At 43.0% G+C, this 14518-nt stretch overlaps 2 protein-coding genes across 2 annotated transcripts; one reads left to right on the top strand and one right to left on the bottom strand.

Moving 5' to 3' along the window:
* Positions 1-684: 684 nt before the first annotated feature.
* LOC133914549 (uncharacterized) lies at positions 685-2549 on the bottom strand. Its single transcript, XM_062357641.1, has 2 exons — positions 2035-2549; positions 685-1454 (listed from the first exon to the last, which is right to left on the bottom strand). The coding sequence occupies exons 1-2, from the start codon at positions 2502-2504 to the stop codon at positions 1448-1450; spliced, it is 477 nt and encodes a 158-aa protein (XP_062213625.1). The 5' UTR covers positions 2505-2549; the 3' UTR covers positions 685-1447.
* A 2818-nt stretch (positions 2550-5367) lies between these two features.
* Positions 5368-13748, top strand: LOC133917159 (plasma membrane ATPase 1-like). The gene is made up of 19 exons (XM_062361160.1): positions 5368-6119; positions 6228-6464; positions 6565-6702; positions 6783-6917; positions 7069-7248; positions 7526-7732; positions 7821-7940; positions 8387-8506; positions 8958-9080; positions 9636-9740; positions 9820-9964; positions 10221-10385; positions 10454-10692; positions 11818-11850; positions 12274-12355; positions 12441-12601; positions 12720-12935; positions 13031-13213; positions 13293-13748. The coding sequence occupies exons 1-19, from the start codon at positions 6066-6068 to the stop codon at positions 13563-13565; spliced, it is 2916 nt and encodes a 971-aa protein (XP_062217144.1). The 5' UTR covers positions 5368-6065; the 3' UTR covers positions 13566-13748.
* The last annotated feature ends 770 nt before the right edge of the window (positions 13749-14518 follow it).

Here is a 14518-nt window from a genome sequence, read left to right as displayed (position 1 = left end):
TAGAGAAGATTAACAAATTCGATATAAATACTGAACTAAATGGGAGTAAAAAAAGAAGAAGATAACATTGATCAAAATGTGAAAACAAAAAAAGAATACATAATAGCACTTATTGGCAACTTGTCGTACGATACCCAGCCATCACGTATTGTCCTATCAGCCTTAGCAATCTTGTCAACTAGGCCACCGTTAAATAAACTTGAACGTGGTGTTGATGAGACGTCGTCAAGCATGGCGGCACAATTCAGATTGTCCAAATAATAGACCTATAAAGAAATAATAAAGGAAATAATAAAGGTACATGAATCAAAACAACCATTGAACACCTACTGGACATGCCAGGAACAATTAAACACCTACTGTACATTGTCAGAAACTATTGAGAACATACTGGATAGGACAGAAATCACTGAGCACACCCATTGACATAAAAAAAGGCAACATAACTATTGATCAACTATTGAGCATCTACATGACATTACATTGAGCAGGCCAGAAACCATTGAACATAATCTAGAACTATTGAGCACCTACTGGTATATGCCAGGAGCTTGATCCTATTATAGGCACCAGCTGAACATGGCAGCTAAACTATTGATCAGTTGAACAAAAAAAGCAAAAAGAAAAACATTAAACTAGTGACTCAAAAAAGTGTTGAACAGAAATAACTAAACTACTGAGCCAAATAGGTAGACTACTGAACAAAAGAAAATAATTCTTACCATGATGAGAGCAATGCAGCCTTGAACTAAAGGAGTTGAGCTCTTCCCAACATTACTCTTTCACCCAGTGACCTTGTCTCTAATGTCATCAACAACAACACTGCAACAATCAAAATGCTTAACTTTTTCTAGATCCTTGTAGTAGATATAGTCAGTGGAAGATATTTTCAGCTCACTGGTCAGGAATAGCAACGTATTAGACAATAGCATGAAGAAATACTGCACAGTCCAATCATCAGACTCCTTCATTGAAACAAATTGTACAAAAACCCATCTAGGGACTTCATTTTTCTTTAAATCTTCGTATTTCTTCAATTTTTCAACTCCCTTCTTATTAGCAGCCTTCATTTCATTCTCCCTCTACTTGAACATGGCCTCCATACCTTTCTTGTCACAAAGATCCCTGAGCTCGATACTAGCACTACTCTTTTCCTTGGCAGAAGGTGTGTGCAACTTGCTACCACCAATGGGGATCCCCAGCACAGAATGGACGATTTCAGGGGTTATTGGCAATACTTTGTCCCTGACTTCAATTCACAGTGGGTCAATCTTTATGTGATTTGTTAAGAACACTGGAAGTGTCCTATTGTCAATTGCGTCCAAGGAAAACTTGAGGAAATCCCCAAAACCCAAGTTTGTTATCCTGTCCATTAAAGAATGAGGCTTGTCTGCCAAGATATCCACAATTGATCCTGGGGCACATCGCATTGTATCGTAGTTTGATTTTATTTCCTATACAAGATGACAAGATTTCTTTATTGAATGAAAGAACTACCAGACAACTACTTAACAAATACTAAGATGCTAAACTACTATTAAACATATGAAATACATGACAGCTACATAGCATCTAATGAGAACTACAGAACAACTACTTAATAACTACTTAAGAACTATTGAAAATACTGATCATATATACAACTATTGAATGAATGAACTACCGGATAGATACTTAAGATCTACTGAATAAATGGAATACAAGACAGCTACTTAACAAAAGCTAACTACTGAACAAGTATTGAAACTAAAACTAAACTAATGAGATACTGAACTACAGAACAGCTACTTAAGAACTATTGAAAATATTGACCACATATACAACTACTGAATGAATGAACTATCAGATAGATACTTAAGATCTACTGAATACATGAAATACAAGACAACTACTTAACAAAAAAGCTACTACCAAATAACTATTGAAACTAAAACTAAACTAATAATATCATGTAAACCTACTGAGCATAGAAAAACATAACTACCGACAAGAATGAATGAACGAACAGAAAATGAACTACTGAACAAAATATACCTGTACATCGTCGTTGTTGCAGTCTTGGATTTCCTAGCAGCTGCCTCACCCCTCTTGCCCACTTTGGCTGCTTTAGCCTTCTTGCCCACTTTGGCCGCTTTAGTAACAGCAAGTGGAGATGACGACTTCCTCTTCCTCAGGTCATTTACAAAATCATCATCATCATCGCCAGCTGAATTATCTTCCATCAAAGCAGCAACCTTCCGACTTGGTTCACGAATAGCAACCAGCCGCTCTAATTCCCACATGGCAGCCTCCTTGTTCATAGTGCTAACATGCACCTTCCTTGAACAATGACATGCTTTGAACGGCCGTCGTGGGGAGGCAGTTGAATTTGGCGATGCGTCATCATCCACCTCTGCATCGAGCGCCTCATCTGCATCGTGCACATCCTCCTTTGTAGCCGACAATTCCTCCTCTACAGTCGGTGGTTCCTTCTCTGTAGGAGGCACATTCTCTGCACCTTTCATCGTATCAGGTGCAACCGCTAAATTTACATCTTGGGTTTGAGTTTGTTGTAAGGATTCCAATAAAAGCTCATTGCTGTCGGTGTATCAGGAACCGGGGGTCCCTGAATCCCGAGGCCGAGCCAGCCATCCGCCACGTGGCGCCATCCCGCGAAGTCTCTCCCGTAGGATGAGGAAAAATCAAGTCCCAGGAGAAGGTGCTCGGGGCCACAATCAGTGGTTCCCGAGCACCCCAGTTCCCCGATGACCCACGGAGTCTAAGTACCGGGAAGAAAATGCTCGGGGAGGTGTACGGTCACCCCCGAGCACCCTAGTCCCCCGACGATCAGAAGAGCTAAGTTCCGGGAGAGAGTGCTCGGGGCCGCGAGCGGCGGCCCCCTAGCACTCGGTTCCCCGAGGATCCGTACAAGAGTGCTCGGGAGAGAGTGCTCGGGGCTACACGTGGCGGTCCCCGAGCACTCGGTTCCCCGAAGGTTCGTGCAAGAGTGCTCGGGAGAGAGTGCTGGGGAGGTGAACAGTACCCCCGAGCACCCGGCACCCGAAGACAAGGAAAGGCATTCTCGGGAGAGAGTGCTCGGGGATGAAAACAGTACCCCCGAGCACTCGGTACCCCGACGACCCAGAAAGGCCCCCGAGGGGCCCACCGATGAGGTGTCCACCAGTCAGAGGTCCGAGGCCGCATTTAATGAGCGTGTGTGGCCTGACACCTCCAACTGCTCCCGCCGCAGCGTCAGTTCTTGCCATGTTTTGGCAGAGAGGCGTGAGGTCATTAATTGCACTGGTCTCGTCCCGCGTCATCCGTTTTTTCTTGGGATAACATCGCGAGAATCAAGGTGTTCCGTCTGCCGCCTTGCTGTGGCAGAGGAACAAGACAGGGAGGGCACGCCGGGTTGCTCTACGGCTGCCCGGTGGGCCCTCTCCACGGCGCCCGTTGCCAGGGCGTTTATGGTGACAGGTGACCGGGCGTGCGACGCATTTTCCACCCCCGGTCACTTCACCCAGAAGAAATGATGACGTCTTTCCCAGTCATGGCGTCTTGGAACTTGTGCCCCCTCCTTCCCGTTCGGGGCATGTCTCGGCCGGCGGATACTTAAAACAGCCGGCAACACAGAGGAGAGGCAATCCAGAAAAAAGAGGGATCCAGAGGATACGCAGAACAACACAACGCACAAGGCATACGCCAACAAAGAAGAACGAGAGACACTATGAGCAAGGTTGAGTACAGTTCCAACTGAAGAACAAGGAGCCTCAAGCTCTTAGTTAGGCTAATATTCTTGTAACCAGCAACATCCTTGAGGGACTTCCTCAGGACAGTTATTACATCCATACATGAGTAGGGTATTACGCCCCCGTGCGGCCCGAATCTGTCTAAATTTCGGTGCATTTACTTCTTCTCGCACTAGGTCAACAGCCCCCACCACCGGCCATTGCATTCATTCCCACTTATTTCTCCAACGAACTTATTCAGGATCATCCCCCCGGCCGAATCTCTAAAAGGGGTCTCTCAGGATCCCTGCGACAGAAGTTAATCCTCCGACAACTGCCATGGTGGCCCTTTACTGAAATGCTTTTGATATTCCAGGGAATATCGCCGGTAACCTTCGTCATTTTTCTGCACAAAGACAAAAAAAAAACACAAACAATGGTGTGCTCATATGGTGTCGATGTGAAGAGAAGAATGAACTACTATTGAAAAAGAATGAACTACTACTAAACAAATAAACTACCGGATAAATACTTATATACTGAAATACCTCACAACTACATAAGAACCAGTGAGCTACTGAACTACTATTGAACGAATACAACTACCAAACAATGCTTAGCTGCTGAGCTACCACACAACTACTTAGCAATATTGAACGAATGACCTACCGAACAACTTCTTAACAAAAATGTGAGATACTGAACAACTATTGATACTACATCTAAAACTACCGAACAATAACTACTTAACTGCTACTGAACAAACACATTGTACATAGATGGTTTTGAATTGGATAGACACTCTCGCTAAAAAGCCATTCGGTAGTATGATTCAACTACTGGCATGCGTTGGTAGTTCACCTCAGACGTGCTGCTGATCGCAGAGAAGAATAAACCACGCGCGGATGTGGAGAAAAACATTGGTTGGGCTTGCTGTGGAACCGTCAAAACTCAGCAGCCGAACCCTACAGAACCCCAAAATCCATGAATCACATCCACAAACCAGAGAGAAAAACGAATGGATTTGAAACTGAGTGAGTATGGGATGCTCACCGGTGTTGAGGAATAGAGGTTCCTCCTACACTGCCGCGGGGATCGTCAATTCACCATCGAATCCCCTAGAAAATCCTTATCCAAGAGCTCCACCACTGAACCACGTCGTGCCCCACCACCGAACTGCGCCACGCTCCACCACCAAACTGCGCCACGCTCCCTTCGCAACCGCAATGTGCTCCCCCGCAACCGTGTCGCGCCGTGCTCCTCCACCTCCAGTTGCCCTTGATCCTTCGCCTCCCGCTTCGTAGCAGTGCTGGCGCTTCACCGAAACCCTCTTCGAAATCGTCGCACGAGAATTTTTTTTGGAAATATTGGGGGAGGCAATTGAATGATCGGGTTTCGTCATATTTATAAGCGTGCATGGGTTGCGCCTGTTACTGTAGCAATGGGATTGCGAGGCTCGATGCACCTCGACGCTACAGTAAACAAAAAGGGAGGAGGTTAGGTCAGACCTGTTGATTAATTCGTTGCTATTTGATATAGATGATGACACAAACAAACAAAGAGACCATCGGGAGGGCAGGTGGAAGCTGGCGACGACTTGTGGAGGGGTACAGGCAAGGGGTTCCCTCCACATCGCATGGATCTCTCTTCTTCTAATTCCTGCTGATGGGCCCACAGAGAGTTGGGAGCATTGAGTTTTTTTTTGGTTTGGTATTAGCAGTAATCCCAAAAAAGAGAAGAGCGATTACGAGCGACTGACTAGATAGGAGTTTTTTTGGTTGACTCGTCGTCGTCGTCTTCCTGTCATCGCATCCGTTTCCTTCGATTTGGTTGGTTGGGTTGGGTGGTTGGTGTGGGCAGGAAGGAGGGATGCCCGAGGGTACGGAAAACTGCTCTGTCCAGTCCGTACGCCCCTTCTCTGTGCCGTCCAATCCATTCTTCTTCTTCCTCCTCCTCCGATTTCATACTCTATTAATCATAGTCGCCGTCGTCTTCTTAGTCTTATCCGAGGGAGGGAGTGAAAGGGACCGATCGAGGAGGGCGCAGACGGCGACATCGAGGAAGCAGGGAGGGAGACAAGGGAGTTTTCAGGGAAGGGGGAGTGGGAACCTAGCTAGCCCATCCACCGGCGACGACGAGCCCTAGGCTTGGCGGGCGCCTGATCGATGGTGGCGGATGCAGACAACCATGCTGGAGCCAAGCCCGATGGCCATTGGCGGCGACCCATCGAGGAGGCGGAGCTGCTCACGCCTCGCCTCCCGATCGTCGCCCATCCAACTCCACCTTATATCCACTGCATTCCCCTCCATCCTTCCCCGCCCCCCCAGTTTCAACTGATTCCCTTTGCGACCGACCGCCATGGAGGCCAAGGGCCTTGCCATGGACGCAATCAGCAACGAAACCGTCGACCTGGTTGGTTTATTTCCTTTCAATTCCGATCCCTCCTTTATATTCAAATTAGTAACAAGAACAAAAGGTACATACATAAATATATATTTACTTGAGATTCCATTCATCCAGGAGCACATCCCTGTCGAGGAGGTCTTCGAGCACCTCAAATGCACCGGCGAGGGCCTCACCACCGACGCTGCCCAGGAGAGGATCAACATCTTTGGCTACAACAAGCTTGAAGAGAAGCAGGAAAGCAAACTGCTCAAGTTCCTGGGCTTCATGTGGAACCCGCTTTCCTGGGTAATGGAGGCGGCAGCCATAATGGCTATCGCCCTTGCTCATGGAGGAAGAGACGTTAAGGGAAAAGTAAACCCGTAGATCATCACCATCCCTTTAAAGAAAACTAACCATCTCCACTCTTTAACATTAACACATTCTCATCTGTTTGTTATCTACCCTACCGCAGAAAATGGGCATAGACTACCATGACTTTGTCGGAATTATGCTACTGCTCATTATCAATTCCACCATTAGCTTTATAGAGGAAAACAACGCTGGCAATGCTGCTGCTGCGCTTATGGCCCGCCTTGCGCCAAAAGCTAAGGTAAACCTATTAACCCTCTTCTCCTTTTCTCTGAAACACTGCTTTTCATAACCTTTTGATCATGTTACATTGTTTTCCAGGTTTTACGCGATGGAACCTGGAGTGAACTGGACGCGTCTTTGTTGGTTCCAGGCGACATAATCAGCATTAAACTTGGAGATATAATTCCTGCAGATGCACGTCTTCTCGGAGGAGACCCGCTGAAAATTGATCAGGTCTTTCCTGTGGCTCAACCTCTTCTTTCTTCATGTTGCATTGTCCTGCAGTTTTTCTGCTAAAACAAATTATTCTGATATAGCGTTCTTGAAAAAAAAAAATCTGACTTACGAATATGGAGCAATAATACCATAACGGATTACTTTGCAGTCTGCACTTACAGGAGAATCACTACCTGTAACTAAGCACCCTGGTGATGGCATCTACTCTGGTTCTACTTGTAAGCAAGGTGAAATAGAAGCAGTTGTTATTGCCACTGGAATCCATACTTTCTTTGGAAAAGCAGCTCATCTCGTTGAGTCAACTACTCATGTTGGCCATTTTCAGAAGGTCAGTCTTTCGCAAGCAATGCCTCTTGGCTTAGTCTATCTTTTCTTTTTCTTTTCCGACCAAGCGAAAGGGAAATCCCCTGTGTCTCCTCTACTAAAGGATCCACAATATGGAGAAAACTTCTATGTTCACTTGATCTATCTAGTTTCAGTTCTATTTTGTTGTTTAATCCCATTAGTTTTCCCTGTACCATTGGGTTAGTTTACCACAGTTGATTGTGTAATTCATTTTGTTGCCGAATCCGTGATCGTGGCTGCCATTCATGGATCCTTTTTAGGTTCTGACGTCAATCGGGAACTTTTGCATTTGCTCAATTGCTGCTGGAATGACTTTCGAGTTAATCGTGATGTATGCCATTCATGCAAGAAAGTACCGTCAGATTGTTGATAACCTTCTTGTGCTTCTTATTGGAGGGATTCCAATTGCCATGCCTACAGTTCTTTCTGTCACTATGGCTATTGGATCACACAAACTAGCACAGCAGGTTTGATCAGAGTTCTCTGGTGGAAAATTAGCTGTGCAACTGTGTTATGGAAATTGATTTCTTTTATTCTCTTTTGGTTGTTTTGCAGGGTGCTATTACCAAGAGAATGACTGCAATAGAAGAAATGGCTGGAATGGATGTCCTTTGTAGTGACAAAACAGGAACACTGACACTCAACAAACTAAGTGTTGACAAGAATTTAATTGAGGTTATATCGTCTGAATCTTGTACTTTTGAACATAGCTCTAGTTATTTGTTTTGTGGTGACATGTCAAGGAAAAAGCAAAAGATTTGCAACTGCACCAATGGTTCTTTCTATTCTTTGCCATATCAATTGACATAGCTGCAAGTTCAAGCCTGTTAGTTATGACTTGTTCATGCATTGAACACCCACGAAGCTATCATTTTCAAATACATTCTCTCTTTTGTTATGTTTTCCATTTTCTGAAGCAAGTCGAAATGAAACATCTTCACATAGTTTCAGCTCTGAAATGGTTCCTCTTACTCTCTTACATTGTGCAGGGGCAAATCAATCTGGTCTTCCTTATTTGCTGTTGTACCATTACTATGAGCATAGTGGCAGTTCTTCACTTTTATCCATGCCAATGTTGATCACACTGATTGCTAAAGGGTGGAACATTAACATGTATGTAGGTTTTTGTTAGAGGCGTCGAAAAGGATGATGTGGTCTTGATGGCTGCAAGGGCGTCAAGACTAGAGAATCAAGATGCTATTGATTTTGCTATTGTTTCAATGTTGCCCGACCCAAAAGAGGTAGAAAACTCTCCTATATTATTTATTTATAGTTTTTACCTGTTAAGATGATTTCTGGCGGTTTGCTTCACTCAATTAGGGAAGGAACTAAACACTCTTGGGTCCTGGCATATATAGGATTCACAAAATAGTTCCGTATCATTTCAACTGTATACTCCACCTCCTGTTCAATTTACTTGTTTAGGACATTATCACATTCGTAGAGTCTCCAGTGCACATGTCTGACAACACATGATTTCACAGCTAGAGGTAGCATCAATTATGCAGCAAGCGTGTCTATCTCAGTTTAAGAGCTCATAGCACTTGTCTTCTGCCCATTTGCAAGTTTCCATTTGTACATAACAGGGTCAACCAAAATCTATCCAACGAGCAATCTTGTTGCCATCTCTAGTTTCTGTTCAATTTACTTTTCCTATATATCCTTATTTTATTCTCTTCTGCCTACTGCTAGGCACGTGCCGGCATTCAAGAAGTCCATTTCCTCCCATTCAACCCAACTGACAAGAGGACAGCCCTCACATACTTAGACACTGGGGGTAAAATGCACAGGGTTAGCAAAGGTGCTCCTGAACAGGTATGTACATTTCCATAATTTCATTCTGGCAATAATGAAATAATATCTGAAGAAAAAATGAGTATAAATCATAGTATGGAAACTATTGGAAATGCACGATAGCCATATATGGGAGTATTATTTACAGTTTACTACTTGAATTTATGGTGAGATGACTTGTGCATGAAACTTATTTGGTGTATTTTATCTTTCTTCATGGCTACTAGCCTACTACTGCTATAGCAAAAGCAAATGGAGCAACATAGATTCTTCGTGATATCGTGCTTGCTTAACATATGTGGTAATTTTTTATTTTTTATTTTGTATCAGCAGAACTGATGACTTTGCGGTACAACCGTACAAGCCTCTGTGTGTATCTTGTTTCCCTTTATCGATCTAATTATATCTATGTTTCCATCTATGGTCAAATGTATTTGTGTTCCTTTTTAGTTCAGTCTTTTGTGCTCTTTGGTATTTGCTTGCTTGAAATGAATAAAAATGAATACTATATATGACTAGGTGCAGTCACGTCATTGGTACTGTAATGTGCTTATATTTCATCCAATGATTGTGCAGATTCTGAATCTATCATTGAACAAGTCTGAGATTGAAAGGAAGGTCCATCATGTTATTGGCAATTATGCCGAGAGAGGGCTGCGATCGCTTGCTGTTGCCTATCAGGTGGTAAACTGCTAGTATGCTGCTGACGTGCTCGTCCATTTACAAAAGAAAAACATAACTGAATCGATTCATTATACAGGAAGTACCTGAAGGGACTAAGGAAAGTCCTGGTGGACCTTGGCAATTTGTTGGTCTTCTCCCACTCTTTGATCCTCCCCGTCATGATAGTGCTGAAACCATACGCAGGGCTCTTGACCTTGGAGTCAGTGTAAAAATGATTACAGGTGCCTCTTTTCCCTTTAATAAATTGCTAACGACAAGAAATTACTTAATTTTTAGTGTTAGAATAGGTGTGCAAATGTATTGATATATAATTGACTGGTAAAATTTCCCTTGGACTTGTCCTCAGACCTCAGTAGGTGGGAGCAGTCAATTAACTTATTCGGCTATCAACATCATCAGGAGATCGTTATGTTCTTCCTTGATTTAATTTTTTGCATATCATTATATTATGAATATGCTCTTTCGAAACATTTTCAGGTGATCAGTTAGCTATAGCTAAGGAGACTGGCCGGAGGCTGGGAATGGGCACAAACATGTATCCTTCTTCATCTTTGCTGGGTGACAAAAAAGAAGGTGATATCGCAGTTCTACCAGTGGACGAGTTGATTGAGCAAGCGGATGGTTTTGCTGGAGTTTTCCCAGGTGAGCATGAACTATTATCTTGTGTATCATGGTGTTCCTTGCTCTAATTAACTTGTTTCCTTTCACAGAGCACAAATATGAGATTGTGCAGAGGCTGCAAGCCAGAAAGCACATATGTGGGATGACTGGAGATGGAGTTAATGACGCACCTGCTCTGAAGATAGCAGACATTGGAATTGCTGTGGCCGATGCAACTGATGCTGCTCGAGGTGCCTCTGACATAGTTCTGACGGAACCTGGATTGAGTGTGATCATCAGCGCTGTATTAACTAGTCGGGCAATTTTCCAAAGAATGAAAAATTATACTGTAAGTTAATGTTTAAAATGCATGTGCACCTTCGCAACTTGCCATCATGCTATGCTATATGGTTAAACGGGGTACTTGTGCACGGTCTAATTCAATATTCTCCTCTATTTGTGGTTTTTTTCACTAGTGAAGTATTGATTAGTTAGCAAAAAATAAGGTATGCAAGAGAGCAAAAACGTTTGGTTTATTCATGATTCAGAACTCGATTTATGATCTGTATTTCTTGGTAAGAAAGAAAAACATGGAGAACAAATTTAATTAGAAATTTGTAACGTAGAAATGTATCTCTATTCACTAATGCTTGATCTCATTCCCCCATCTGTATCACAGATAAGCCTGAATAGTGTTACCTGTGCACTGAAGAAAATAAATTAACTATTAAGGCCCCCTTTGGAACAAAGGAAAAACGTAGGAATTTCACAGGATTCGAATCCTATAAGAAAAATTCAAATGGAGCCCTTTGGAACAAAGGATTGAACCTCTAGAAATCCTATAAAATTCCTATGGAATGGCTTGTTTCATAGGAATTTTTTTGGAGGATTTCTAACATGAGGTCCAACTTCTTGGAAAACTTCCTTTGTGCCTTTCTCTCGCTTCTGATTCCTGTGTTTTTCCTGCGCTCCATCCAAACGACCATTCCTGCAGTTTCCTGTGTTTTCCATTCCATAGGATTCGAAATGCTAGGCAACTCCAATCCTATATTTTTCCTGTTCCTATGTTTTGAGAATCCTATGTTCCAAAGAGGCCCTGAGTTTTTATTGTCCACTGGATGAAATTCACATTGTTATCCTGGTATTTTGAATCCATATCCCCTGGGTCCAGACCAATTCCACCGGGCAGACTTTGGATCCTCAGTCCTGACAATCTGTCACGGATCCAACTCTATGGGGCATTACATCTTTGAATTGCTTACTTAGTCTCAGTATAATTATTTATTACCACGGGCAGTTTTAACCAGCATAGGCTATACAGGAAAGTTCTTTTTTATAACTATTGTAGACATTAGACTTATTTTTTCTTCTTGAAGATTTTTTTCTTTTAATGTTCTACAGAAAGCTGTTTCATTATTTCTGGTAAAGAGGGGGGGCTGGCTGATGCTTATTGTTTTGATTCTCCTTTTTGCAGATATATGCTGTATCTATAACCATACGTATTGTGGTAAGTTATTTTGCCTACCATAGACATAAACTACTGTACCCTTTGCTGTTCATCTGATTTACCAAGTTAGTCTTGGATAGCAAATTTGTTTGTAGATTAGGACACATAAGTATATCGTCAAGTTTGTTATTTATTTATTTATTTATGGGTTAGTAACACTTTTCAGCTGATCCCTTGAGAAAAGTAGATGGGTTGAAATTACGATTTATCTTCTGTATATGAAACCGTACACATTGTCTTGTTAGCTACTTAGCTGAAGTGTATTTAGCGGCGTTCTTTGTTTGCTCTGTCCTGAGTTAATTCTTGGTTGATGCAGTTCCCATTTAGATTTATCTAGGTATTGTCCCTATACACAAATCACATTTAAAAGGTGATTCTATTTCATTGGGATTTACCTTACGGCTCCAAATCTTATTTGTACAGCTTGGTTTTTTGCTTTTGGCATGCTTTTGGAAGTTTGACTTCCCTCCAATGCTGGTTCTTGTGATAGCTATTCTTAATGATGGTAAGAATATTGTTTCCTTCACTCATAATAGGTTGTTGCTCAATTGGTTGTGGTTTCTTTAACCGCGATGATGCCTTCTGCTCAGGAACCATTATGACTATATCCAAGGATAAGGTGAAGCCATCTCCCCATCCAGACAGTTGGAAGTTAACAGAGATATTTGCAACTGGAGTGATCATTGGGGCTTATTTGGCTGTAACAACTGTGCTGTTCTTTTGGGCAGCTTATAAGACGGAATTTTTTGTGGTAAGTGGTGACCGGTATTGCTTTGACTCATGAGTTATGTACCTCTTCCTGGCGACACGATTATATTTGCAATCTTCTCTGAGCAAACTCATATATTGTTTTTGCATGTTACTTGCAGAAAGTTTTCAAGGTTGACACTCTGAATATAGATAAGGTTAAAGAGAAAAAAAATGATGAACTGATTGCCGAGAACACAGAGAAGCTGGCCTCTGCAGTTTACCTTCAAGTGAGCACCATCAGTCAGGCCTTGATATTTGTGACGCGCTCTAGAGGCTGGTCCTTCTTAGAGAGACCTGGCCTCCTACTTATGGGTGCATTCGTGACAGCTCAGTTGGTGAGTTGTTTCTTATCCTATCCCATGCTTACAACAGAAATGCTTGTGCTCCACAAGGCTGTTGTTTTCGGTAACAAATAATATAATGCATGCAGATTGCCACTGTGTTGGCTGCTATCGTGAACTGGGAGCTTGCTAGCATCAAAGGTATCGGTTGGCGTTGGACAGGTGCTATTTGGGTGTACAACATCGTGATCTACCTTTTCCTGGATCCGATTAAATTTGCGGTGCGGTATGGCCTGAGTGGGAAAGCATGGAACCTTGTCATCGACAGGAAGGTGAGTCTTGTTAAATTAACGAAAGGAAGGGAATTTGAGGCCGCAGCAAAGCAAAGCCTTATTGCCACTTGATTTCCAGGTAGCGTTTTCAAACCGGAAAGACTTCGGGAGGGAAGCTCGGGAGGCGGCTTGGGCCCACGAGCAGCGCACATTGCACGGCCTTGAGAGCGCTGGCCCCGGGCGGGAGAAAGCTGCATCCATGGAGCTGAGCCAGATGGCCGAAGATGCCAGGCGCCGTGCGGAGATTGCAAGGCTGAGGGAGCTGCACACCCTCAAAGGAAAGGTCGAATCTGTTGTCAAACTCAAAGGACTCGACTTGGAGGACATCAATAATCAACACTACACTGTTTAGTTTGGTTGTTAGTGTTCCCTTTCGTTTCTTCTCGTTGTTTCGTCGGTAATTAAAGGGTCGAGTATTGATTTGTCATAATAAAATAAAGTGGATAAAATCTATATATATACTTGCTAGTACTGCTCAGCCGGATGAATTGTTTGTCTTCTTTATGTAAATTAGAAGTTGGTATTGCTCGCTTAATTTGCACGGTACCAAGTAAAGCTGATATGATCCTGACATGTATATATTATGCTCCCTCCGGTCAAAAATACTTGGCGTTTTGCATATTACACGGTCTACAACATTTTGCTCTGGTTTAGTTTAGTTTGGATAATTTTGTTCCTCCTTGATGAATTAGGCTAGCTCTTTGTTGCTTCTGATCGATCCGATGGCTTCATCATGTCGATCATGTGTTTCTTGTACTAGCTAGTAATATGTATGATACGTAGTCGGTCAACTGCCACAAGCTAAGATGTGTGTTGTACTTGTAGTTGTTTGTGCGAGGCAGGCAGCAGGTAATACTATTTGGTTGCCAAATTTTTTCACAGGAAATTCATTAAGCGTAGCTTTTCAGACATCTCACTGTGTTTCTCTCCTTTTCAGACGGAAATTGATATTTCAACAGAGACTGTCAACGAGCAAATATCCAGATTTTAAAAATGTCGAGCAGCAAACATAAAAAAAGTTGTATTCTACGGTAAAAACCACACTTAGTTGTGTTTGGTTGGTTGAACCAACCCGTACCAATACAGGATCGTACAAGATGAGAGTCGGTACGAGTGTTTAGATGAATGAATCGAACCAACTTGTACAGGACGGCCTCGTTCAGATTCTTAGACTCTCCATGCTGCATCGGCTCGTACGCCAAAATCGCTAGAACTAAGCTGATCCAGGACGAAATAGTGCTCAGGGCTGGCTCTACAGTTTTGAGGGCCTAGGACGATCGCGGCACTATAGACCCTTAAGATTAA

Source organism: Phragmites australis, chromosome 4 (genome assembly GCF_958298935.1).
Source record: "Phragmites australis chromosome 4, lpPhrAust1.1, whole genome shotgun sequence".
Taxonomy (NCBI): Eukaryota; Viridiplantae; Streptophyta; class Magnoliopsida; order Poales; family Poaceae; genus Phragmites; species Phragmites australis.
This window is presented reverse-complemented; position numbering and strand designations above follow the sequence as displayed.

What these genes read in the sequence shown, in the direction of transcription:
- LOC133914549 (XM_062357641.1), bottom strand. Translation starts at nt 2,504, where the DNA reads ATGAAAGGTGCAGAGAATGTGCCTCCTACAGAGAAGGAACCACCGACT.
- LOC133917159 (XM_062361160.1), top strand. Translation starts at nt 6,066, where the DNA reads ATGGAGGCCAAGGGCCTTGCCATGGACGCAATCAGCAACGAAACCGTC. An exon ending in ACCCGCTGAAAATTGATCAG is followed by an intron (nt 6,918 to 7,068) that starts GTCTTTCCTGTG and finishes ATTACTTTGCAG; the next exon opens with TCTGCACTTACAGGAGAATC. An exon ending in CTATAACCATACGTATTGTG is followed by an intron (nt 11,851 to 12,273) that starts GTAAGTTATTTT and finishes TTATTTGTACAG; the next exon opens with CTTGGTTTTTTGCTTTTGGC.